This window comes from Gadus macrocephalus, chromosome 9 (assembly GCF_031168955.1).
Source record: "Gadus macrocephalus chromosome 9, ASM3116895v1".
Lineage (NCBI taxonomy): Eukaryota > Metazoa > Chordata > Actinopteri > Gadiformes > Gadidae > Gadus > Gadus macrocephalus.
Genome location: NC_082390.1, coordinates 16,611,337 through 16,638,226, shown reverse-complemented (window position 1 = coordinate 16,638,226; position 26,890 = coordinate 16,611,337). Strand labels below are relative to the sequence as shown.

Here is a 26,890-nt window from a genome sequence, read left to right as displayed (position 1 = left end):
CCTTCCCCCTTGTTTTGAAGGGGTAAGGGGAAGAGGGGAGGGGTAAGGGGTAGAAATGGGATTGGGCCTTATTGTATGCTGTACGTCCTGGCACTTAAAAACAGTTCTTTGCACTGTGCAGCGTCTTTTCCCCACCCTCTTGGTTGAACACGGGGGGGGGGTTAACCAAGGAAGTGTAAGTGCTCAGCACTTGTTCCTATGAACATCATCACCGCACCGACGGTGATATATTGTCTTATCTATTGCTTTTAACAAATGTAGTGATTGTTGCTTTGGATAGAAGTGGCTGCTAAAAGCCCGAGATAAATCGAAATGAAGACTCAGTATGAAACACGTGGAACATGTAAACTATGGTTGGATTGCAAACACAATGACTTACCAAATTAAATGTATTCCATGCTGGTCTTTACCGACAGCGTTTTCAAGGTACTATTGGGTGGTCACAAACATTCCCGTAACATCCACACACTAACCAACCATCCCCTTGGAGGAATTGACCGCGGTCATGGGCTCCTCTCAGTGTGGGCGCGAGGCCGTGCTGACCTTGGTGTGGTTCTCCAGGCCCTTCCTCTGCCGCAGGATCTTCAGCCTCTCGTAGTACATGGCCGGCTTCAGGTCCTCCCCATTGTTGCCCCCCAGAGGCCCCGAGTCCACGCCGTGCTGGGGGATCACTGGGCCGACGCACGGGACACACGCAAGGGGGTGAGCGACCTCTCACCAGGCCAACCGTCACAACCTCCAAACCAAGTTTTTCATTTCACGACGTGAATAAACACTGAGGGTGCATAGAAATGCAAATTAAAGAAATATAACAACATGGGGGTTCATCTACGGGGCTGAAGTCCATTTCTCCGCTTCAATGCCGTCATTCGATTGCCCTATCTTCCATAGATCGAATAAATAAAAGGGTCCAGTGAATTAATCCTCAGAGGGAGTAAGCTGAGGCCTCCGCCGTGGGAGAGCCCGCTAACAGAACCACAGACCCCCAGCCCTACAGACCCAGGGGGCGGGACCCAGGGGGCTGTACGGGACCCAGGGGGCTGTACGGGACCCAGGGGGCGTTACCTGCCGTGGTCTGGATGCGGCCCTTGCCCTCGCGCTCCGACTCGATCATGCGCAGGCCCCGCTCCACGTAGCTCTGGAAGAACTGAGACGTGTTCCTCAGGAAGGGCTCCAGGTCCGCGTCCGAGTACTGCTGCTTGTACTCATACAACTCCGTCAGACCCTGGGACGCGCACGCACACGCACACACACACACACACACACACGCACACACACACACAGTCAGTTTGGTAGAGAAACAGCCTGGAGGTGTCAGTATTTAGTCAACATCACGGAACAAGGCAAAGTGAACACAGGCCCTTAAGGATAAAGTTCTCCCAAGCCATTAGTGCAGTTCCATAGGGCCACACTAATCCTGGATCCAGCAGTGCTGCTCTGTTGTGGCAGGACTTCAGGGGAGACAGCAGAGCCCGGGTTTGAAGCTAGTAACCGCAGGAGTGGGAGTTATGCCTTGTCTCTTGCTTTGTTAGAGAAATATTGTCTCAAGTATACACTTTGCGAGGGGAGGAATCTAATTTAGACATGAATCCAAAGTGGGATTTGACAGAATAGCTCACAATAGAATAGAGGCGACACCACCAACCCACTGAGCTGACAACGAACGGGAACTAAGAGAGAAGATCTGACCTCCTTGGTGTTCTCCTTGGAGCCGATCTTCTTGAAGATCTCCGACAGGATGTCGCTCACTTTGGCCTTCGACATCCGATCCTCCTGGGCAGAAGAAAATCAAGAGCAGAGAATGGAGTTTTGCATCCAGTGATAAGCTAGGAATAAGATCATGATTCAGAAGATAATAAATGCAACATATAACAGATATAGTCATCAGATATCGTCGAAACAAATGGGCAGGTATGGGGGTTCCAAAGTAAGGACAGACCATCCGTCACCGGGGGTGATGACCTACCGTACGCGGGCCGCTCTTCTCGTTGCCCCGGTCGCTCTTGATCCCCGACAGGTTCCCAGAATGCTTCACCACCCGCCTCAGGTGGGCCTCCAGCTCAGACTCGTTGCGGTTCTCGATCATGGACAGGTGGTCCAGGATCTGAAGGTCAAACAGCACAAACAAACGATGACGAGAACATCGGTAATAATACACAAACTCATACAACTGGTAAAAGCTGGATTGCAAGCGTTTGCAAAGAACAATGAGGGTAAACGAAATGTACAAGAGTACTTGAATTGTGTTTACGTGTCGTATTAAGCAAGATAGCCTGGAGAGCTTAGTATAATTCTTAAAAAAAGACATGCAGATGTCCAGTTTGTGCTGTATTGTGTGTGTGTGCGTGCGCGCGTACCTTAACGCCCGTGAGCTTGCAGAGTGTGTGCAGCAGGGTCTTGAGGGTCCGGTGGGGCACGTCGCTCTTCAGCTGCTTGAGCTTGTCCTTGGGGAACACCTTCATGAAGTTGTGCACGTCCAGCAGGATGCGGTCCAGGTTGATGCTGTTGATGCTCTCTGGGAGGTAGCGGATCATCCTCCACAGACACTGGTGGGTGGATGAATGAATGAATGAATTAGATAACACCCTGGGAGAACGGCAACACACGTCGGCTGTCCAGTTGGCAGTCGTGGTTTTTGGGTCATCGTTTGATTTAACATCATCAAGAAATGAGGGTTTCTCATGCGAGAAGTGGTACAAACAAATGTAGATCAGCCTAGGTTACGGTGTAGCTACCTTGATTTAGGACTCTACAGTTGTAAAACGCTCCCTCTCAATATGGGGAAATACCCCCAACATAAATCCCATGAGGCATTCTGATATTCAAACCCTAGATCTGATTTTATGGTGGCCGAGTCCCGTATGGGGGAGGGGCGCATCCACGTGTTTCTGACCGCTGCCTACCTTCATGACCAGCTCGGAGAACATTGGAGAGCCCCCCGTGGTTATCAGACTGTCCTGGAGGAGGACGAGGAGAGCACTGTGGAGGAGGGAGGAGAGGCGAGAGACGCAACAACAACACTGAGTTCATGATCGAGGATCTCCGTATTCCTTCAACGAGAAGGACACCGATCTACTCTCATCCAAATCCAGACAACAACAAAGAACCCACACCACCTCCACTACCACCCATACAGACCCGCACCACCTCCACTACCACCCATACAGACCCGTACAGCCCTCCCCACAGCCAGCCCCGCCCCCCCCCGCCCCCCTCACCTGAGTATGTTGGTCTGGTCGGAGCGCTCCAGCACGCGCACCATCAGCAGGTTGACGGAGCGGATGAGCTGCTGGCCGTCCTCGATGTCCTCCACGCGGCCGTCCAGCATCAGCGTGATCAGGCCGTGCATCAGGTCCTTCAGCACGCCCATGGACGCCTCCCGGGCCAGGGACTCCATGAAGAACAGCTGACGGGGGGGGGGCCGCACCGATGCACAGCAGGTGGGTGGGTGGGTGGGGGAGGGGGAGAGGTAGGGGGAGACGTAGAGAGAGAGAGAGAGGTAGAAAGAGAGATACTCAGGTGGATGAGGGAGACAGAGTTAACGTCGCCTTACGTCATTCTGGAATTTGGAAGCGCTGCACATTTTCCAACGTAACATCGCGTCACGTTCCGCCTGTCTCAACGGGTTTTTATGAGTCTGGTTAAAAACGCCAAAATGCTGTTTCGACGCTTGTCGATGTTTATGCATGCCCAACGTAATTATTTTTATGCAACAACAATAAGACCACAATGACGACATGTGAAATCAGATTGAGCTTCAATCCCTGTTCAGCGCGTTCGCGGTGGACCACGGCCGTGCCACGGGGCAGGTGCACTCACAGACAGCATGTTGCCGATGATGCAGCTGTACAGCTTGAAGATGTCCTTCTTGTCCAGACGCTCGTCCGCCATGTGCGTGTTGTAGGTGAGCCGCAGCTGCATGAAGGTGGCGATGAGGAACTGGTCGATGTGGCCCGACATCACCTCCGCCTTGTCCTCCTGCCGCAGCACCTCGTCTATCTACAGCGGGTCAAAGGTCAGGGTTAACAAAGAGGAGAGGTGGTCTGAATAGAAACGCCGGAGATAAGGATGACCCATTCCAATGGGTTGTGTGGATAATTTGTTCAATTATATTCTGATTTCCCCTAGTATTTATTAGCAGTTAGTTAAATGTGAATATGAATTCTTGACAGACGTACAGCATTTGTACAGATATTAATACTTGCTCAATAATGTTGGACTATGTCGCTACTCCCTGGGCGGCAAATAACTCCAACACGATTCAGATGGAGTAGTGACACCAGTTTCTATTTAAGCATAGGTGTTGTGCGTGTGTTCCAAACAAACAACGTGTGTGCGTGTGTTACATACAAACAACGTGTGTGTGTGTGTGTGTGTGTTCCCTACCTGAGCCAGTGCCTGTATGCTGGTGTTGATGTCCCCACTGGCCACTTGGGAGATGACAAAGTTTATGGTGGAGGCCGTGCTGTTGTGGAGCTCATCGTAGTGGGGGGAGACCGAGCGCATCCTGGGGAAGCAACACACACATACACACTTAAAGCAAATACATCATAGCAAAGGCCCTTTAAAACACAACCAATCATTTGGCCGACACTTTGAAAAAAGCAAAGTACAGTGAATGTTGACATACACCCAATATCACACATGTTCTTAAGGGGAGGGAGATTTGCTTGTGGGCTCAAGGACTTCATCAGGTAGACTGTAGTCATTGGGGCATGAACCCAGAACCATCCCAGCTGACCGCTGAACCACGACCCTGCCCTCTGAACCATTAGTGGTGGTGCTTGCGTACGCATGCGTGTGCGTGTGCGTGTGCGTGTAGGTGCGCGCTCACTTGGGCTCGGGCATCACGATGGGCTCCAGCAGCTCCTCCAGCTGGTGCTGCACCAGGTCGGGCAGGTCGCCCACGCGGCCCTGGTCCGTCTCGATCATGTCCAGGTCCAGCTGGAACTCCCGGGGGATGCTGGGGTGGGAGGGCTCGTTGTGCTGCGCGTTCTGACGCGCTTGGCTGGACGGGGGTCCGGCAGAACGAGGTGGGGCAGGGGCGGGGGGGGGGGGGGGGGAAAGAAAGAAAGAAAGAAAGAAAGAAAGAAAGAAAGAAAGAAAGAAAGAAAGAGCGAGAGAAAGAAAGAAAGAAAGAAAGAAAATAAAAGAAAGAAATTGAGAGAGAGAGAGAATGTGCACGAGAGAGAGACAGATGAGGTAAAGCGATGGAGGAAGGTGAGCAAAGATTTAAGAGTGAAGCAGGATGAATGACAGGAGAGAAATAAAAAATATATAATAGAGGTCGGAGAGGTTACGGAACGAGAGAAGACATTAGATGGATCCAACAGGGGACAGCGGAGGAGGGAGGTAAAAGTGATGAGGGGGAGAGAGGTTAGAGTGAATGAGATTGGGTCGGGGAGAGAAGGAGGAGAGTAAAGTTAGACAGCTGCATGAGAGATCAGTGCCTCTAAGCTCCAGTCCTCACTGAATCAAACGCAGGCTCAGTGCCGCTCGCTGCCTTCCAGTACAATCACCTCAGCTCCGGCCGGGAGACGCTTATGTTCCCGCAGGCAAAGCAAGGAGGCGTGAGACTATTTATCATAATGATATCCGTGATATAACACTCTGGAGGCGTTCCACATTAAGAATTCACAAAATCTTTGTTGCATAAATCCAATCCCATCTATAGTCTGCATCACAGCAGAATAAGTAAGGCTGCGTTTCGATATTTAAATGGCCTGAAACACAGCCTTGGGACGTGCACAGCATAATACATAAACAATAGGATAATGGGTAGTAGGCATAGAGGGAGTCACTCGAGACCTAAATTGTACCTACAAATGCATTTGGACTAATGGGACTGGAGCTAATTAGCACTGATCTGAAACAACAACAGAACAATCAAACCATCCCACTCCCGCCCACCATTAGAGCTTTAAAGAGGTGCCTTGATATCCAAACAATTTCATAGCATTCTTTTCCACTTCGTATTAGTTGGATAGTGCTGATGGAAATAAACAAGGTTAGCTTTATTTTCTCTGAACTTTGTAGCTTACCGGAGTTACGATTAGTTTTGCGTTGCCATCTCTTATAATGAACAAATGAAATAGCTGGTTATTGATTATCACTAGAAAGCTATGCTATAAAATCCTGTGATAAACAGCACAGAAAGTGCAAAATATCAAGGTATGTCTTCAAACGTGTCCCTCACGGCCTCCAGATCCCTGAGGTCCTGTGATGCTGTCAGAACCCGATGCAGGTGAGTGGCACACAGACAGGGGGCGTGGCTGGGGTGCTGTGTTGCAGCTGCTATAAGGATGGACTGCATAACTTTCTACAGAGCTGGCGGAACCACAGACACACCGAAACACGCGGCGGGAGCCTACAAGGTTGACCTGACTGACAGAGAGGTTGGGCGTCTATAGCCATGGGGAGGAGTACAGACGAGAATATTTTGGGACTAGGTATGAACTTTGGGATGATGCTGTCAAAAACAATAAGCAGTGATGAAAGGCGCATGCAGTATTATTCGTTAAACAATTGACATTCACAAAAAAATTTGGATTTGTGTTTTGTTGTTGTGAAAAACCTTTTGTGGGAATTTGTGGCGGATTGGCACGTTGTTTCACTTCATGTTTGAGCAGCAGGCGAAGGCATCTAGTTCTGTTAGCACCAGCAGTGCAATGCTATGATGGTTAAGGGCTTGGTCATCTTTCTTGCTTAAAACTATGTAAACTACATCTGCTGTACTTGGACCAGCCAGTGATGCAAAACCAGATAACTTGATGCAGGGATTACACTGGCACGTACATGTTTGTACAAAAAAAATTGTTCAGTGGCTTTATCTTGGGTGCGCCTAGCCAAGTCTCTGGGAGTGCATTGTACACGTCTTCAAATAAAGATATCAGATGATAACGGAGGCCATTAAAAGGAAGAGGCCTCAAGCCTAGCAGGGGCATAGTTCAGAATCCACAAGATTTCCTATTCAGGAAGGCAGAAGGCTGTGTGGCGGAGACAGAGACACTGAACTTCAACCAAAGGGACGATGGGGACATCTCCATTATTCCTCGGTTCCTTTGTCTGAACGGGAAGTTATGCAACAGTGAATGCTTTGTTTGGGGGGAAGGAGGGGGTGGAGGACTGAAACAGGGGAAGAAGGCGGGGTGCGCTCACATTTCGATGATTATATGCTTGCAGACAAATGCGATTCGCTTCGTACATGTTTGTGTCCAAAAGTGCCAGACATTGATTAAAAGCGTCCCAGCCGGTTTGTCCATGTAGGTTAATTGAGTGAGGCGGATATAACCGTGTGCAAATGTACATTCCAGGCGGAGTAGTCCAGACAACAGCGGGGGAGGAGGAGGAGGGGGGGGGGGGGGGGGGGGAACTGGTACTCACATCCTATACGTGCGATACATTATTCTGCTCCGCAAAAGGAAGGCAGGCAGAGAAAAAAGGAACCCAGATCACACAGAAGACGTGAAGAGGAGACACACAGAGAGTTAAGAGGCAGGCGGACAGACAAACATAGAGAAACAAAGACAAACAGAGAGAAACGCGCCACAAGTTTTGACCAGCAGAGAGACAAACAGCAGGCCTGTAGGCCGGGAATAAATCAATCAGAGTGTTGCTTGCCCAGGCACAATGTTTAAACTACTTGCTAAGGGAGCGTGGATGTGCAGCAGCAGAGTCAATACTTCAATACTAGGGGGGCAAATACATATTGAAGCATTTCTCCCTCACACCCAGATCCATTACATGCTTGATATATAGTACTTGTGCCTGAGAGAGCAAACGTACATGCAATACGTTGAAAATAATAGCAGAGAAAGGCAAGGATAGATCGATTAGTCGTTGATTTTCTGAGGAAAAATAGCCCGTCAGTCACAAGGTTTATGAGGGGAGCTGTCACAGACTCACAACAATTATCCTCGAGGATCGAGAGGTCTGCCATGGTCGTCAGTCATAAAGAAGATGCCCGAGGGCAGAATGGTATACATGCTGTTCACTGTCTTATCTAAATGGCCTTACTGTGCTACACATGAACAAGCCTGGCAAAAAAGGTTAGCGGAGGTTGACATTAGTATGATAAAGAGAGTACTATTCGCACCGTGCTTGGCTGGGGGGGGGGGGGGGGGGGAAACGGCATAGAGTTTAGGACAAGAACAGCAACATCCCAGAATTGTTTTCCCTAAAAACAGGTTTCTGTTATTCGCAGTCACAAATGAACACCTGATCACATCCAACTTTTTGTACCAGCCGGAAAAAAATGCCATAACATGGTGTGTAATGTTAGTTCAGCGATCTAACCCATATACTCACTCCTCCCTAATCAGAGAGCCACCCTATGCTGAACGCCCAACTCTACCCTGATGGGCCGCTAACTCTAACCCACGACCAGAGCTGAACCCCACCATGAAGCCCCCCGACGGAGCCTACTTGAGTTTGTTGGGGTCCTCCTGGGCGGGCTTGCGCAGGAAGGTGGCGGTGGAGTTGGGGGGCTGGGTGCGCTCCGGGGCGCTCTGCTTGGCGGGGGCGGCGGCGGGGGTCTTCTTGGCCGAGCGCTTGATCCGCTCCTCCAGCATGCTCATCTCCTTCTCCGATAGCTGCAGTGGGTGGCGATTTGGGACGATTACTTTTTTTGGCAAATAAAACCACAGTTCCAAGATACGGGGCGACAAAACAATAATCAAAACTAAGAAAATCGAATTCTAACCTTAAAGTCAGTGCTTAGTCAGAGTGACCAAGCACTGACTTTACCCTGAATCAGATTTTAAGGTAACCTTCAAATCTGATTCAGGGTACATCACATACACCATGTTGAGCTAACCTGACCATGCTAGTACAAATGCTGTTCAATGGAGTTCTTCCAAGAGTTACAGTTTGTAACGGTAACAGTCTAGAGGCATACTGTCGCATGCGTAATGTTGACAATGAATCGTGGAACCTTGAACTCCCTAAAAACCCCTCTGATGTTACACACGTCGCCGTCCACCACGACTCACATTTCCGATGAGCTTGTAGACCTGCTCGCCGCAGACGTTGTAGACGGCGACCACGGTGTTGAGGGCGGCGTTGCGCACCGAGGTGTCCCGGTCGCCGATGTGCACGGCGATCTCCTTCAGGCACTTGGCCGGCGTGGGCTGGCACACGGTCAGACCGTTGCCCTCGATCAGCAGGCCCAGCTCCTCCAGACACTCTGCAGACCGGGGGGCGGAGGGCACAGTCAGGGGCGGGTCATCTGGTCCGACACTTCCTTAAGGTTAATGCGCCGGAATTGAAATCAAAGACTGTTCACGGGCCAGAGACAAGACTCAGGTCTTCCGAGGACAAGCCTCGAGTCAAATCACTGCGTGTGCGACTTAAGTTTTGACTTGAGTCCAAGCCGCAAACTAGAGTCTGCATCTCTGGCACGGACATAGCGTTATTTTACAGCCTTGAGGAGCGACGCTTGAAAATGTGTCTGATCTAGTTGGTGGAAAGCAAGCTAAAGGAAAAGAGCGTATCTTTGAGGTGTGACATTAACTTTGGTTGGATGAGCAAAGAGACAGCTTTTGTAGAGCTATACTGAAGGTTAACCCTAAAGGAGCAAGGGAGCTTTTCTACACGGGCTGACTTGTAACACGCGTAGTATTATGCTTTATCCGCCAGTTGGTTGGGTCAAATCAACCGCAGAGAACCAGAACAAAGCAGGTGGGTCTCACCGGATCTCTGCTTGGAGTTCTTGGACTTGGTACCGTCCATGAGCAAGGGGAAGACCTTGGCGGCGGGGTACACCTTGCACAGCAGGGTCAGGATGGTGCGCACGTCTTTACGGACCCCGTCCTTGGACTCCCCCATCTGCACCAGAGTGCCATCAGCAGGAGCGAGAAGGAGACAAGAGAGAGGAGGAGGAGAGTTCAACAAAGCAAATCAGCAGCTTTCCCTCCCTGGGAGGTGGCTGGAAACAGACGGGGACCGGTGGGAACACTGACCTTGAGGATGAGGTAGGGGACGAAGGAGCTGGCCTCGTACTCGCTGAGGTGGAAGCCCTGCGCGCTGAGCATGGCGAACAGCAGCTTCAGGTACTCCAGCACCTTCATCAGCACAGTGGTGTTGGTGTCGAAGAAGCGCAGCGTGAACCACTTGAGGATCAGGTCCAGGCAGCCGATGGTCGCCTCGCTCTCGCTCTCCAACCTCTGGAGACACAGACGGACGCGGTGTGTTCGACTCGCAGCTGACGGGGTCCCGGGTTTGAGCCCAGATGTACGCCGTAGACTTAATCAATGCTCATTCAGTAGACCCCAATCCCAAAGATTTTCCTTTGATAAAAGCCTTTGCTAAACGATTAAATAGTACATATTAAATTGTTTTAAAAAAATAAATAGACACTGTTACGATGACATCGATAACTTCCCGCCCTTGGACCTCAGCTATAGGTCAAAGGTCGTCAACAGAAAGACACAAGTCTCCCCAACCTCCATCATGACGCCGATGGCCTTGACGTGTCTCTGGAAGTCAAAGTGGAAGATCTCGTCCTGCAGCCACTTGGCGAAGCAGGTGGACATCTGGGCCTTGAGCTGGTCCAGGTACTCGTCCCGGGGGGTGGTGAAGTTCCACTTCAAGATCTGGGGGGAAGGGGAGCGTGAGCACAGAGCGGCTGAGACTCTACATTACGGACATCGTCTGTAGGACTTTGACCCCAGTATGGGTGTGTGACGCAGGACAAACGTGTTGAACGAGGACGGGTGGTCTGATGGGCTGTACCTTCAGCTGCTTCTCCTCTTTGCTCCGCTGCTCCTTGGCGTTGGGGATCAGGGTGAAGATGGGTCCCGACCGGTCCTCTTCCTCCTTCATGCCTTTGGCGGCAGGCTTCTTACCCAGTGTCCCCTGGGAAAGGATTAGCGTAATCTGACTGTGTGTGTGTGTGTGTTTTTATGTATGCTAAAATGATCAATAGCTCGTCTATGTGTGAATTTCATGTGGTACATCGATTTGGGAGGATGATCAGACAAAGCAAAGAGGTTTTGATGAATCACAGAGAGATGGCGGCAAAGGGAAACGATGTGCAGAAGTGAGTGATGAAGCACCGTAGGCTAACATGCAGCAGAAATGGAAAAACACATTCATGCAGTGTCCCGACTTGAACCTCACACAATGTGGGCCCACTTCTTTCCCTCCTCCTGATTAACACTTCCTCGCTACGCAGCCTACACCACCTTTCATACTGCCACACTGATTTGTACCATGTTCAAAGCTTGAATCACACATCAACCCAGTTCAATCGTCTTTGGTAGTAGATTTTTTTTGGTGTAATAATCCCAGTTAGTTATCGATCAGATAGAGGTTAGGTTAGACACAGCGGTTCTCTAGATCTCCAGGAGGAAATGAGGCTAACAAGTGTCCCATTGTGGTAGAAAAACATTGCCCAGGTTATTCCACATCTAAATGCAGAACTTCCATCAAAAAAAGAATACTAACAAAAAATATTCTACAATTACTTATAACCTTTTATTTTTTCCTAATCTTTACTTCTGGCCAAATAGTGTCATCGAAAATGACACAAATAAAAACAAACACCAATATCGTTATCCAGTCATGGCTCCATGGCTCGCCTGATTCTACCAGAGGGACATTTGTTAGCCCCACGTAGCTCGGTGCCCCCCCGCCCCCATACTGCTACCTGTTGACCTCCAGCAGCAGCCTTGCCCCTGACTGATGGGGCCTTTTTACTACCACTACTGTCCTCTGTGGCGGGCTCCTCGGAAGGGGAGGGGGGCTGGGCGGGTACAGACAACCACATCATCGGTGAACATCACGTCAACAATAAGGGTGGGGGGGGAGAAAACTATTTTGAAAAACATGATGAAACAACAAATGTATGGAAATGCACCCAGGCACAGATGTTTAACAGCGTTTTAAATGTGTGTGAATCAACTATCTTGCTCCATTGCAAACGGTTAACATATCATTATGAAGACACAGATTTAAGAGGGCTGATAATATATGCTCTGTAGCTGAGTAAATAATGAGCAGTAAATAATACATAACAGCCAGTAAATGATAGTGAGGGACCACAATGATCTGCTGATAAAGGGAGGGTACCCTCTTCGCCGCCGCTCCCCCTCCTCTGATCTTCTTGCCTTCGGGTTTGGAGTCGGTGGCGTCGTCCCCGGAGGCCTGAGGCCTGGGGCCTGGAAGGGACAAACATCACCATGTCGACCTCTTCTTGAAAAAGAAATAACGCCTAGGCCCCCCCCGAAGTCAATGTTGGGTTTCTGATGCTTCCTAAAGATCAACCCTGACCCTCGACTAAGAGAAGTGACGTGTTTGTTTGTGTAAAGTGTTCGGATCCGGCGGGAGCTTATCGAGAGGATTGGCGCTCTGGTTTCCACTGACCTGCCGCTGCCTTGCTCCCAGGAGCCTTACCTGCCCCATCCCCTGCCTTGGAGGGTGCAGCAGGTTTCGCCGGCATCACCGCCCTGGCCTTCTCCAACATGCCCGACACCTGGTCCTTGGATGCGGGCTGGAGCAAACGAGATCGTCAATCACGTGCAAAAAAACTGAAAAAAAGTACTTCAACACTGGTTGTTGGGCGAGGTACCTTGAGTTTCCCCGCTGCCTTGGTCATCTTGTCGAAGCCCAGGTGCATCATGAACATCGGCAGGGCGTCCTGGGCCTTCTTGCGGACGTCACCGTTGCGGTCCTCCAGGCAGGCGAAGAGTTGGGGCACACACTGCATCAGGTCCCCCGGCACCGTCCTCATGTTGGGTAGCTTCTCGGCCAACCAGCCCAGGAGCTGCAGTGACACACACACACACACACACACACACACACACACACACACACACACACACACACACACACACACACACACACACACACACACACACACACACACACACACACACACACACACACACACACACACACACACACACACACACACAATTTATCATGCAGAAAATACCAAGTTGGTGGAGAGTGGGAGTGTGTGTGTGTGTGTGTGTGTACGTACGTGCGTTTGTGTGGGTACGTGTGTATACGTGTGTGTGTGTGTGTATGCGCGCGTGTGGGTACGTGTTTGTACCTCCTGGCGGAGAAAGGGGTTTTCTCTCTTCAGCTCCTCTGACATGTCATCTCCCTCAAGCCAATCCTTCATTCCCGTCTGCTCCACCCACGCCTGCAGCGTTGCCAAGGCAGCAGCCCTCACATTGGCCTAGAGCAACGTGTGGGGTGGAGGGGTTAATAAGCCGTGATGGAGGCATTGAAGAAAGACCTGGTCTAGCACTGCAGGGGTTACCCTCTGCCTCAAGTCTAGATGCAACTTGTGAAAAAGGTTATTTTTCCAACTGTTTCATATGATGATATTCATACACATGTTGAAAAGTGTCACAAAATCATGCTGGTTCGACGAAGCTGGATCCAAGATGTACCTTGCTGTCTCCCAGCACAGTGATGATGGGGATCCCTAGGGGTTTAATATGTTGTTTCAGGCCGGGGCCCATGGCAGTGGCCAGCTGCTGCAGCATAGTCAGGGTCTGCAGCACCTGAGACAAAAGCCGAAAACACAAGTCATATTGATGTCAGCGGCACCACGAGCCTTGGGATTTCAGTAGTCACAGGGCAATGTGCACGTCACCTTGTATCCATAATTGATACAAGGTCACGTGCTAATGTTTGCATCTTTAAAATTGGGTTTATGAAGTTCATACTCGTGCAATAATCCAAAAAATATATTCCAAGTTATTTATTTCGGCCAAGCACAAAAAAAGTATTATACTATTATAAATAATGTTAGGATGTTATTTGGTGTAAACATGAAGATTATTTTCAACCGGGACCTTATTTTCCCATCCTCAAGGGACGAATGCGATTACTCTCTCTAACTCTCCAACTCATAATATCCACCACGTTCTCATCCTGCAAATCTACAACTCTCCCGAGATATAAGAGCAAGACTGAAACACTCTCACTCAATACTGTCAAATTATGTAAAAATCACGGGAATATAGGGTCCAGGTTGAAAGATCAATCCTTTTAATTATCCTTTAAATTTGTGGTGCAAACACTTTAGTTTAGTGAGAAACATTGGCTTGTGCTTCATTCATAATATTCCAATTTCTCAGACTTAATTTCTTCAAGGCAATATTCAGCTTCTACATATTTAATTTCGGTTCATTTTCAACATTTTAAATGGTTCCAAGGACCCCCTGCCATCCTTTAAAGTTCCCCTAGGGGAACCCGTACCCAAGTTTGAGAATCAACCACTGCCAATATCTTGCACGGAGGGAATCCTGAATCAAAGAACCGCTCGTGGTGACCAGAGTATCATGAATGTATAATCCACATCTGCGGCCCTACTAACCAGTATCTTGTTGGAGTCATTGAGACGTCCCTTGAGGGCCAGGGACAGATCTCCGATGTTGGCCGTGATGAACTTGGCATCCGAAATGATGGCCGCCGCCTCATCCAGACCCTCCTTCCTGATCTTCCAGTTCTTATCCCCGATCTTAGACACCAGGTCACAGTTGATCTTATCGCTGAAAGAATCAATCATCAGTCAATGTGAAACACGGTCGATTGACATTGTTTCGCTTAAGGTAAGAAATAAAAAGTATTAAATGATTTTAATTGACACACAATGATAAAGATCAGTTCGGTTCGGTGAGCCTGATGTGGACCAGCTGGGTCTAATAGGAGAGGAGAGGGGCTGACCTGATGTCTGTTCGGGGGAGGAGATCCATGATGTCTGGTGGTCCCGCCGCATCCTCCTCTGGTTCGTCCCCATCGTCCCCATCAGCCTCGGGCCCAGACTTCCTGGTGCCCCGGATGGCTGCGGGGGGCGACTGGCCCTGCATCTGTTAGGACATGTAGCATTTATTTATCCACTTCAGTGAGAGTCTCTTTTGAATACATTATCACATTGGAAGCACAGCTGAAATATAATATGTGAATCTGTAACAGGTTGTACAACAAAGGTAATCAGTCTTCTTACTTGACTTCAGTTGAGATACATTCAGCTTCAAGTTATTTTTTCATTTACCTAGTTTCCTTTTAGAAAGAAAATGATGTGTGCACGTTTTCAGTTAGGAAAAACTGTTGAAAAATTGCGATGAAGTACAGATAATCTGCACAAATAAACCAGTTTTTCCTTCAACCTAGTCACTTCTCCCCCCTGGCTGGCCTCATGGGGCTATTTCAAATGTTTCTTTAAAAGAAAAGAAATGCATTATGGATTGAAAGGATGGCAGACATTTTCAAACAATCCCACAAGACGTTAACGGCATGAAAAAAAAAGGCCAACCTTCTCGAACTCTGCGTCTATCTGCGAGAGCAGGGCGGGCTTCTCGTCCTCAAAGAACATGCGCAGGGGGGCGCCCATGTAGAGGTACATCACCCCCAGCAGGGCGATGGCCGAGATCCGCACGGCAGGGTTGGTGGCTCCCAGCGCGATCTTCACGTTGTTGATGAAGGCTTTCACGTTGATCCTAGAGAGGAGGGACTGTATCATTAGAGCAGATGACATTCATGAACCAGGTCCCAAGAACAAGGTATTCATTATTGTCATGAATGCTTATGCACACGCATGTTTACACGTAGATATGTACCCCCTTTACAAGTGGTTTAAATGGACATGGGCAGGGGTGACTCTGCTCTGAATTAACTAAATTATAAATCGTGAACAAACATAACAGATACTTGTATATGCTTCTGAGAATTATGAAACCAATTCAGCCAATCATCTTAGAGCTAACCCTCCCCATGGCGGGATGAGCCGTCAGGCACGCCCCACTCACCCAGCGAAGCCAAACTCCTTCATGGCGTTGGCCAGCCAGTTAAGAGACTCGGACTGGTTCTTGGGGTTCTTCTGAGAAAAAGCCAATGATACCAACTGGGAACACACACAGAATGATAAATGTCATACCTCATACATATTTAATATTTCTAAGTCTACAGCACCGAGTGGGACAGGGGTGGTTTATTTTTGTGCTCCTTTTTGACACATTGATTGATTGATTGCCTTTTTCACATTCGCAATGGAATTCATCCTTAACTACTCTGAAAGACTCCCGTCGTGGGAGTGGAAAGTCTGAGCAGAGGGTCAGAGGAGTGTGGGGGCGTGTGGGGAATCAATGTAGAGGTCTTCTATCCACGGCAGACAAGAACCTCAATCAATTTAACACACGTCGTTTTTTCATGTTCACATCGTCGAGAAAGTAAAACAGGATTTACACTGAACAGCCACGAGACAATCGGGTCATCCTATTGTGTTTTATTGTTAGCAATAAATCATGCTGCAAAAGAATGAAAAATAAACCAAAAAAAGAGACACCGGTGAGCCTCACCTGTTCAGCAGTCCAGGGCAGTGAGCAGGACTCCCCGATGGCTGTCAGACCCTCCTTTGCGTTCCCGCCGCACTTGACGTCTCCCACCTTGTCCACCAGGCACTCCAGGACCACCGAGGCGGAGGTCTTGGAGAACTGCCCTCTCTGGGCGATGATGGCCACCACGCGGAGCTTCATCTGCATCACCTACACGTGTGGAGGAGGAGGGGGGGGGGGGGGGGGGGGGGGGGGCAGGGTCGTCACACCGGGAGCTTAGATGGCTCACAATCAAATAACTCATAACATCTCTGAGCGACTAGTTTGGACTACAAAAGGAGGATTACAATGATGGGGGTGGAAGTGAGCGCGCAGCCTATTCTCTCTCGTCAATAGCCGTTCCCTTGCCGTACCCTTTTTATACAAGATTGCTTTCATTTGAAGGACAACGACAGGCGGAGAGGTCGGATATACTTACAGGCAGCATACAAAAGAGTTTTGTTTCAAACTGAACACCATAGCAACGGTTACCTGGAAGTTGGTCTCCTTCCACCCAGGCTTCTTGGCAAGCATCCTAACCAAGGCTTGGCAGGGCATTTCTATCTTATCCATGGTCTCGACAGCCTGCACAGCAAGACAGACCATCCACCAACAGTCAGTGATTCAGTCAATCAACGGGTTCTGATTCCACTCAAGGCAATAAGATGACAAATGCATTGAATAATATGCTCTGCATAGCCAAGCAGAAAGGAGAATACCTAATCTAATAGGTTCGGCAGCACAGATGGTTAGCTGCGTGATGAGCTGTCGGATATGGAAATTGTCACGAAGGGATAACCACTTATGAACAATTTGAGATGCAAAGTGAATTGGAAGCGGCCCAATTAAATTATCTTAAGAGCTAATAACATTAGGGTGCCAGGCTCAGACAGACCCAGTGTGGAGTATGCAATAGAGAGTTAGAAACATTTAAATAGTTTGAATGGCATCCAACACAGTGCAATAAGCAGGGAGAACAAGTTACCTTTTGGAACTCCTCCATGCTGGCCAGCCTCTCCTTCCAGTTGGCCGAATCTAGATGCTCCAGACAGGACGCAGGAAGTACTAGCGCTGCCCTCTGCTCACAAACCTCGATCTGAAACGACCACAGCAGCCAGACAGCAGGTCAGGCAACCAACATAAAAACACTTGACGATGACGAAGGGAGGGGGAAACTCTGGCGCGGAACCGGCCCTCGTTACTCACCGCCAGCTCGGTTTCTATAATCTCTTTGGCCTCGACCCCTTTCTTAGCCTTAGCCCCGGACGCGGTGGCTGGCTTGCCCTTCTTAGAAGGTCCTGCGGAAGGCTACGGACAAGAGAACAACACAGAGAACTCATCCTCAGGCATGCCACCATCTTTTTAGTGCAGCGTGCCAATTGAACACAACATATAAACATGCAGGAATTGATGAACACATACATCCAATCTTAAAGGAAATGTGTTTGCTTTTATTGGTGAAGTGTCTACCTTGCTGGCCGCGGCGGCAGGTGTCTTCTTGGGCGGGCCTGAGGACTTGGATGGGGCTTCACTTGGGGGAGGGGCTTTAGCGGCAGGCTTCTTGTCTCCTCCGCTCGCCCCGCGTTTAGCCCCGGGGAGTTCCACTTTATCTGCACATTCCTTTATCTGTAACCATGGGAATAAGGGGAGGATCTTAGCCATCAGGCAAAAGTAGTAATAAAAAAAAAAAAAAGGGGTCTAGTCTTGTTGATATCCCTTCGGTGTATATTTTTGCTTGACCTGTTTCCATGTTGTTTACGATTTTTTCTACAGTTTCAGCCAACTGTGGTATATTCACTAGATTCCTTCCTAATGCCCTCCCTCTCTCCCTTCTCACCTTATCCAGTTTGAGCTTATCCAGATCGGCCAGGAAGGGGTTGACGGCCTTCTCCCCGATCACCTTCATGGCTGTCCCCAAGGCCTCAAAAGCAGCGTCTCGAACCTCCAGGGCCGAGTCATTCACTTGCTGCGAGAAGGTTAAAAGGACAAGGCCACAGTGAATCCTTAGTACAGGGAGCGCTCACCTCCAGCCATGAAGAGACCACAGAGGAAAAGGCAGGAGGCACCGACCTTAAGGAGGGCCGCACAGAAGGGCTTGAGGACGCTTTTGGACAGGGTGGCCTGGGTGCAGTGTCTGAAGGCACGGGCCAGGAAGAGGGAGGCCTGCTGCTTGATGGAGGGATTCTTGTTGTCCATCACGCCCAAGATGTCCTCTGACAGGTTCTGCAGGGTGGTCTAGGAGGGCATAAGTTTGCATTATCATTTTGGGTGTATTTTATTTTAAAATTGTCATTGAACACACATGGACACAAGCCAAAAAACAGAGATAAAATGATAGAAAGTACAGGGTTGCATCCCTAAATAATTAATAATCATTTGTTATTCAAGTTATTATTATAAAAAAAAGGTATTCAGAAAATCCCTCAAGCCGATGGATGATCTCATTATTTGTCATCAAATTGATGTGTATTCCGTTGTGGGACAGTATTTAATACTTGATATTCAAATTTAAATAGATCTTACATAATTCTATGCTTAGTTTATCCAAAGTGACCTCCACTGAATTCAGATCCCTGTCATAAGGAGCAGGGGGGCTTTGAGCTCTTGCTCAAAGACGGCTAGTTAGAATATGGACACCAGAGCATTTCTTCAGGGAGTTCAGCATCCTGAAAACAAGATGCTATCCTGCCCGAGGGTCATGGAAATATTAAAATACAGGGAAACGTTTTTGTGCAGTCATGGTAATTCTGCGGAACCGCATGTCTGTCACATTGGCTAGCATAATATTAGACTATTGGAAAGGTTTTGGTGCTTTAGCTACTAGCTACTATACGTCATCTCTCAATGACAAACATCCTGATGGAAATGTTTTAACAATATTCTCCAAACATAAATCTAATAAATTCCCTCTGAAACTTTGCATCAGATGATTTCTTGGCATTTCGTACTCACCGTGAGGAAGATGGCGTCGATGGCCTCCTGCAAGGCCTGCACAACCTGAGGTTTCTTCTCCTTGAACTTCTCAAGAATAGTCGACACCACCTGCGACCACACACCAAGCAGTGCAGAAAAGAGAAGAACAGAGAAGAGTTATTGAATATCTGAGGTCAATGAAATTAAAAAGGCCTGCTTTAAGTCTTATTGGAAAATTATGGTATAAGGTCAATGCAATTAACTCCAGACAAGCCAACTCATGTTTTCTTTCCATTGGCTTGTTGAGCTTGTGCAAATACTGGAACAAATTAAAGGTGCATTCATTCATTTAACAATTTTACCCTAAAAGGGTTTTTAACAAAGCAAACGATAATCCACAACATGGATAGAAATAATTCATGCAGTTGGTTAAACTTACAAGTGTGGCATAAGTTCCAAACTTCTTCCTGAGTCCAGAGGCCAGACCAGCCAGGCATTTAGCGGCCAGGGTCACTAGCATAACGTTGGCATCTTTCCCCACAACCTGGAACACAAGACTAGGGAGTTCAAACTACCGATGTGCTACAGAAGCTAGCAGAATTTTATATAAGCTATCACTTATATCAAATATACCTCATCAATACATGGGTGTTGGACACCAGTTTGACTATCAGTAAAATATAGACAGGTTAAACATTAAGGAAGACCTACGTACATACATACAAACATGTATACATACATCAACTTGACTGGGTCCTAGATCCCAGGCAGTCCCATCGACCCCACACATAAATGTAGCCATTGCACCACCCACATATATCAATAACTACATAAAATCAAATGCATAAGGCTTATATAATCATGTTAAATCAATGCAGCACACAGCAGTGCAGCATTAGCCTCACAGACTGATAACCCTAATCTCTAACCTTCTTCAGCGCTCTGACCAGGTCTCCATAGTCTCCAGCCTCGAGTTTCGGGTTTTTAGCCAGCGTCTCCACAGCCTCCAGGGTTTCCTTCCTCTCCTGCCACTTCTTGGCTTCCTGCAGAAAGTCAGACACGCACACATTGTTAGCCCCCCACAAACAACACATAAATAGAAAACAATACGACACGGAATTCTGGCAAGAACATGAGGCGTGCATCATACAAGCCCTTGCTGAAAAACAATATTCTATTAACTCAACTCCGCCTTTTCCCCCCCCCAGCTAGCTCCTCTATCACTGGGTATAGTTTGGACTCAGTGGGGCATGCTTACTATCTTCTCGTAGAAGTCCTTTGGGAGCTTGGCGAGGATATCCACCGCCTCCAGCAGCTCATAGGGATCCACCACCACCACCGTGTCCTCCTCTTCCTCCCCTGAGGGCAGAAGAGTGGAAGAGTCAACACAAATATTAACTACTGATCCTGGCATATGAATCATCATATGCCTCTGTAGAAATAGCTTGTTTCAACCACAGAAGAAGAAATGCAGACGTAACGGAAAAGGAGATGCATTTCATCTGCAGTTCTTTTGGGTCGAAACGCAAACAACTGCATTATTACGCATTGCATGTTCATCACATCGCTTAAGATCACCCTTTCCACAAAAGCAAAGAGAAGAGATTTGGTTCTTGGCCTAGCATGCTTTGTAATTCTGGAGTGTTACCGTCAACTTCATCTCCTTTATTGGCCTGGTGCTGCTCAAACTTGGCCTTCAGGTCTTGCTGTGAGCGGAGAAACCTGGTCTGTTTGGGCGCGGCTGTCGGCACCTTCACCCACTCCTCCTCCAGATCCTTCAACTAGCGGAACATAGGACAAAGGGCAAACACATTTATAGCCTCATGAGGTAAATACCATACCAAATCGAAGGCCTGTCCACGGGAGAGTCATTTACCTGGACAGAGTTGATACCCTGCAGCGGTGGTCTCAAAGCATCTCTGATCCACCTGAATATCTCTATGGCCAGGAGCTTTGCTTCGTCTCTCACCGCCTTCTCCCTGGATTCAAACTGCTTCGGCAACACTTTCACCACTGGCTTCAAGGTCACAATCTTTGATCCAAACTCACTGTGGGAAGAAGGCAAAAGATAAGTCAGGACAAATGAGCAACCTGCCTTCCATGAAATGATATACTGTAATATAAACAGCACTGCCTGATCGTTAATCCAACTGGACACTAAACGAAGAGTGTAGAATCCCTATAAATTCCCCTTCCGTCCCATGGAGACCCTTGAGAGGCCCTACTGACCTGAGGGCCTTCCGGAGGGCCTCAAGGCAGGCCACGACCACCTTTGGGTTCTTGTTCTCCAGCCCTTTCAGCAGCTCGTCCTGGACCACTTCAGCCTTCTCGATCTCTATGTACATCAGGCAGATCTCTAAGCCCAGCTCTTTTGCCCGCGCCTTGGGTTGGTTGAACACCTTGGTGATCACTCCGGACGTCACCTCGCCCGTTGTCCTGCAGCAGAAGGGGACAACGGATGGTTCATTCCTTAGTAAGCTGAGCCTCTCTCACACATAGTCCCTGGTAAATCACTGGGATCAACTTTCGGGCAGAGCTAGTGGTTTTTCACATTCAGCCACGATCTGGAACATCGCCGCCTTGCACCCTTTCACCCTTGGCACAGCAATGCTGGATTAGACGGGCCAAGCGACAGTCCAGCAGATGGAGGTAATGCCAAACATTTGGGTGCCACCATTAAACTTGCGGATTGAGAAGAGCTCAATCATTTTGGCATCTGTCCAGTTTCCGGTCATATCTTAAAATAGGAGCTTTTTTTCCAACAAAACAAGCTGAATTGATATCAGTTTTGAATCACCGGAAAAGCATTGACGCGTTAAGATAAACAAGTCGCCAATGCAAATATGTTTTTGATTGGTTCCCTCACACCACTTGAAAGCATCTTACGTCACACAGATGTAACCTTTACTGGCTTCTCCTGGCAATGTTACTGCCTTATTTAACAACACAGCCATACCCACAGTGTTCCGGGAAGTTACTAGGTCTTGAGCAGGCAAAATGGTGGTGCAGATTTCACATAAAAACAGCCCCTGCTCCCATTCACACATGCGCAGCGCGCAGGAAATTTTCCTGAATATTGAATGGGAGGGCTGCATGTGGGAAGGGCCTTTAGTTTGTTAAACAAGCTTAGTTTTTTTCTGAATTATTGTGAAATAATGATCAGCATCAAAGTCTCGATAAGTTGAAAATGCATTTTAGAAAACTATAATAAAAAATAAGGCATTCAGCCTGCACAGTTCACAATTCCAGCTGATTGTCATTTCTGCTTAGAGTTGATGTAAGTAAACAATAGATATATGAATTAACTGTTGCAATGTGCTTGACCTCTAATGGAGAGAAATAGTCGTACTGCCTCGTTATATTAATGTCCACTGGTTAAAATAAAACCGAATCCTCTGACTATTGGTTGTCATGTATACCTCCTTCGACTGCAGATGGAAGTCCATAGGCTTAGCATGTTCCAGTTAATTTGCCAACAATCTAAATCCTTACTTTGATTAACCCAACACACACCTGACTATCTTAAGTCATGTATCCTTAAGAAAAAACAAATCCATACACCCATTGACTAGCAGTCCATTAACAGCACACTACACGTGTACATTATCGGCAGAATGTGATCCACACAAACTCCTGGCGCGAGTAACACTCAGCCGAGCATCGGGTTACTCCGCTGCAATGGAGCAGAGGCCGAAGTGAGCTTCCCAAAATGAGTCATTGAGCGTTTACGTCATTCCTGCATTTCATTCGGTGTCTCCCTATTGTCATACGGAAACAAATGGCAGCAGTGTCGTCTATCCCTGTGGTTTTCAAACTACGGATCATAACACGCAAATGTGTCGCAGCAGGAGCAAGTGGATCATGGGATCGCCAAAATATCTTTTTAAAATAGGATCGCACGCTTAAATGACATGTCCTTGTCATTGGACCACAAGTAGGTTTGAGACATTGAGGAACGATGGAGGAAGATATGATTAACATAGAAATGTAAATGTAAACTGTTCTTAAATTGTAATAAAAATGAGATATTTGGTGGATCCTAGGCCAAGGGTTCCTGTACAGGTAAGTCCCAGTATGAACACATTTTGGAGCATGTGGTCTAAACAACCTCAAACTCTAACACAGACGATCATATTGGTCAAGGTTTGACATTCTCTCAAACTGTATGGTTGCTTTATTTAAATAGCAATGACTTACTTTCCGGCTATGTGGGCATTCATCACAAAGGCCAAGGCTGTCTCCAGGCCCTTCAGTTGAGCCACAACATTGGAGTCTGTGACAAACTTCTTGATCAGGCCCAGGTATTTTCCCCATTCTGGACTTTTTTCATCCTCTATCCTCTGAAAGAGTTTCAGGGCTTCTTCATAGCCGCTCAGACGGGCTTTCCAGACCTGTTGAGCAGAGAGCGAGAAAATCAGTTACGGAAGGGGAGGGTTTGGGTGGAAGAACCAGACAAGTTTGATAGCCTTAAGCCTAACCATTCTGCTTTCTTTTTAGGAGGCAGATAGACAGAGTTCAAAGTCTAACTGGAAAAGTGACCCAAATAGAAGACGAGATTGAGTTATTGGAGCAAGCTAATTATCTGTACATATTTTGGTTTGATGCTATGTTCAGGAGATTGGAATGATAAAGATCAACAATATGAGCATACAGCTGCTGTGACATTACCATATCTACAGTAGCAAATTACATGAATATTCTATATTCTATACTATGCCTAATGATTACCTGTAGAGACGCTTGTTGAAGACACAGGAAAATCCCAAGTAATGGGCACAAGGCTAAATACAGCTTTTTAGTATGGTCCTTTAACATTTAAAAAAAACGAATGCTATACAACAGCACATCATAAACTGCAGGGATGACGCGAAAATATGTTAAGTCTCAAGAGATAAGGTACCAACATCAAGCACACTTTTGAAGCCTACGAACATCTGCTCAGAACAAGTGAGGTGATTGAAGCGCAATAGCGACAAGTCATTCACCTTGTGTTCACATTTCTGGTCGACAGGAAGCTTCATCCACTCACTATCGTCCCCCATGGTGGCCTCTAGTGGGCGGGCCTCCTTAGAAGGTACTCAACTGGAAAAATAAAAGAAGGATGTCAACAATTATGCACAGGTGTTGTCGGTCATCTGCATCAAAAGGATTGCAAAAGTTTAAATGATAAGCACAATATTGGCCTCACCAATTAAAATCTGCATGAACCATATAATATGCATGCGGCTCGGCACAAGGACTTTGAGGGGTACATACATTTGAGTATTGTTTGCAATAACCAATGAGTAGAAGTAACAAAAACCAGACCCATCCCAAATAAGTAAATGACAACTTCCTTATATTTCAGTACCATATAGCTAAAAAGATAATCACCATGTTAGATGGAATTTACAAATGAGAACAGACAGAATAACAACTTCATAACAAGTACTTTAGTGTCATATGATGCTTTGGTGTTGGGTGCAAAAGTAAATAAAGACACTGGATTGCACATGCCCTGGGAGCACATTTGAATACAAACTGAATCTGCCCCGTACGTACGTTTCACAATCATCAGTATGCGATGGTAGAGTAAAAGATGAAGTGATGATTCAAACAGGTATAATTGTCAAATTTATAAAATAAACAAGTTGCATGGCTGGTCATAAAGTGCGTCTTGACAATATTGCACTCAGAGGCAAGAGTTCCGGTTTCTCTCCCTCCCACTTAAGAAAAAGCATGTGATGGAGTTTTAATGTATTTTCAGAGGAGTGGCACATGCTGGCTCTTATTCATCATCCATCATGTTCTGGTAAACAAGACAACGTCCTTATCCCAAGCCAAGTACAGTATTAGAACGAATGCAACGTGTAATGCATCACACATAAATGGCCTAAATCTTTAATACCAACTTGCCATGTCTAACCAATGCATCATATGTGGCTCTGGGTTTCAAAACAAAATATTATAACAAAAAAACTATACCATTGCACAATCTTTAACGTCATCGACTCAAAGTAGAATCACATTAAACATCAATACTTGGTTAAAGGACCTGGACAATCATTTTAATGGAAACGAACCGATTATTAGCGTTTGCTGTCAATGCTCAAATCTTGTCCCCACTGCTGGCTAACAACCCGTTCTTCTCAAACGGTAAATAAACATGATCAAGCTTGTCATACGAATCAACAATGTGGTTGCACCGCAAGAGCAAGACCATCGTTTATAAGCAACACTAGTGGCATGACCCAAGTTAGCTGGTTAGTTAGCGGGTTAGTTAGCAGGTTAGTTACCCGTACGTTAGCTAACATTAGCAAGCCGTCGCTGCTCTCTATAGTCCTCCATTCTAGGGAAGACAGATCAGAGGCCTCAATAGAAACACAAATCCACCTCAAGATGTATCTGGCCGCTATCGAGTCATGTGCATATAGCAGGGTCAGCATGGGAAACCACGGTTGTACACAATTAGATCGTATTGTTAACAACAACCCGTATGTTTCGAAGGCTAGACGGCGCTGGCTACTGAGATGCTGTTAGCCAGTATTGCACCGTAACAACACAAGCAGGCCTGGCGACGCAGCAGACAACACACATAAGGTGACGCAGAGCACATAGAACTATAACCTAGACGAAAACAGATACTTGTTAGTATAAAATAGTTTACCTGTGTGTGTCGTTGTGTCAAATAACTAGTTATACCGTAGCGATATATTGAACCACTTCCAGAGCAGCCTAGCTGAGCTTTGAAACGCCTCCAAGGGCGGAGAGATGGAGGGAGGAGAGGCGGAGGGGACGCCACCCTGAACGACGTCACGCTGTCAGAACCGGCGGAGACTGAATCAAATAGGTCAGACCCAAAGGCTGTACATGGCCACTTGTCAAGTGACAGTAGGCTACACGACTGTGCATCCACGGTGCATTGCATTTATTTTTGAATTCCAAGAAGTTCCTGCAGTCTCTAGAAATTCTGAATTCAATTGTTATTAATCAAATAATAAAAATGAGAGGACAACAGGAATAATTATCCTATACCTATCACCTATGAACTGCTGGATTCGGTTAATGTGAGTAGGCTTACTTTTTGCAATTTGGACTTCTGAAACATGTCAACTCAATACAATACACCAACAAAACAACTGATGCATTTCTGACATCCTCATGATGTTTTTTTTTTAAATCAAATCTGAAGTAAATACTAGACATCATACAAAGAGCCGATATGCCACACAAGTTGATTAGTACCAAAACAACCCCCAGAAATATATCTGCATATGATAATGTGGGACAACTCAATGTCATTTTTTAAATCGAATTGCTAGTTTAATATACGCATACATTTTAAATAGCAATATCGAGCAGCATAGGCCTATTATTTAAACGCTTCCCTTCTTAAGATGGGAGATGGCAGCAATCAAATCTGCACATCGCCCTCTAGGGGTAATCTATAGACAGATCTTACAGATCAGCTGCGGTACACATAGGACAAAAAGTGAAAATGATGTTCAGAATGATAACAGTGTAGATAGCAATTTACCAAACACAAGTATTTTAAAATGAGTGAATGATCTTTTATGCTTTACTACTATTCAAACATCTCGCCTTCAGATTATACAAATCAAACGTAGTGATGCGAAATTCGGATTTGGGGATTTTGTATCATTCGAAGT

The 26,890-nt window shown here is 47.1% G+C and overlaps 1 protein-coding gene across 6 annotated transcripts in view; it reads right to left on the bottom strand.

The window, feature by feature from the left end:
• The window catches only part of ckap5 (cytoskeleton associated protein 5), a 28,867-nt gene extending 2,829 nt beyond the window's left edge, over positions 1-26,038 (bottom strand). The window contains exons 1-44 of one of the 6 annotated variants that reach the window (XM_060061179.1): positions 25,888-26,038; positions 24,227-24,323; positions 23,439-23,632; positions 21,471-21,677; positions 21,118-21,289; positions 20,890-21,022; positions 20,500-20,600; positions 20,171-20,284; positions 19,681-19,785; positions 19,281-19,370; positions 18,399-18,563; positions 18,166-18,294; positions 17,799-17,954; positions 17,535-17,636; positions 17,314-17,424; positions 16,821-16,913; positions 16,314-16,499; positions 15,765-15,859; positions 15,272-15,455; positions 14,683-14,825; positions 14,333-14,507; positions 13,401-13,514; positions 13,055-13,183; positions 12,569-12,763; positions 12,364-12,490; positions 12,070-12,158; positions 11,648-11,743; positions 10,732-10,854; positions 10,443-10,592; positions 9,960-10,163; positions 9,690-9,825; positions 8,991-9,184; positions 8,425-8,591; positions 7,384-7,407; positions 4,835-5,008; positions 4,387-4,507; positions 3,820-3,999; positions 3,219-3,406; positions 2,904-2,979; positions 2,358-2,546; positions 1,967-2,104; positions 1,690-1,773; positions 1,066-1,225; positions 544-671 (exon numbers count right to left, since the gene is read on the bottom strand). In XM_060061179.1, coding sequence (XP_059917162.1) covers positions 544-671; positions 1,066-1,225; positions 1,690-1,773; positions 1,967-2,104; positions 2,358-2,546; positions 2,904-2,979; positions 3,219-3,406; positions 3,820-3,999; positions 4,387-4,507; positions 4,835-5,008; positions 7,384-7,407; positions 8,425-8,591; positions 8,991-9,184; positions 9,690-9,825; positions 9,960-10,163; positions 10,443-10,592; positions 10,732-10,854; positions 11,648-11,743; positions 12,070-12,158; positions 12,364-12,490; positions 12,569-12,763; positions 13,055-13,183; positions 13,401-13,514; positions 14,333-14,507; positions 14,683-14,825; positions 15,272-15,455; positions 15,765-15,859; positions 16,314-16,499; positions 16,821-16,913; positions 17,314-17,424; positions 17,535-17,636; positions 17,799-17,954; positions 18,166-18,294; positions 18,399-18,563; positions 19,281-19,370; positions 19,681-19,785; positions 20,171-20,284; positions 20,500-20,600; positions 20,890-21,022; positions 21,118-21,289; positions 21,471-21,677; positions 23,439-23,632; positions 24,227-24,283 — 5,898 coding nt within the window. In that variant the 5' untranslated portion in view covers positions 24,284-24,323; positions 25,888-26,038. The remainder of the gene's footprint in view (positions 1-543; positions 672-1,065; positions 1,226-1,689; positions 1,774-1,966; positions 2,105-2,357; positions 2,547-2,903; positions 2,980-3,218; positions 3,407-3,819; positions 4,000-4,386; positions 4,508-4,834; positions 5,009-7,383; positions 7,408-8,424; positions 8,592-8,990; positions 9,185-9,689; positions 9,826-9,959; positions 10,164-10,442; positions 10,593-10,731; positions 10,855-11,647; positions 11,744-12,069; positions 12,159-12,363; positions 12,491-12,568; positions 12,764-13,054; positions 13,184-13,400; positions 13,515-14,332; positions 14,508-14,682; positions 14,826-15,271; positions 15,456-15,764; positions 15,860-16,313; positions 16,500-16,820; positions 16,914-17,313; positions 17,425-17,534; positions 17,637-17,798; positions 17,955-18,165; positions 18,295-18,398; positions 18,564-19,280; positions 19,371-19,680; positions 19,786-20,170; positions 20,285-20,499; positions 20,601-20,889; positions 21,023-21,117; positions 21,290-21,470; positions 21,678-23,438; positions 23,633-24,226; positions 24,324-25,887) is intronic. The other 5 variants (XM_060061181.1, XM_060061180.1, XM_060061182.1 and 2 more) reach the window with 5 other exon arrangements.
• Between the last annotated feature and the right edge of the window lie 852 nt (positions 26,039-26,890).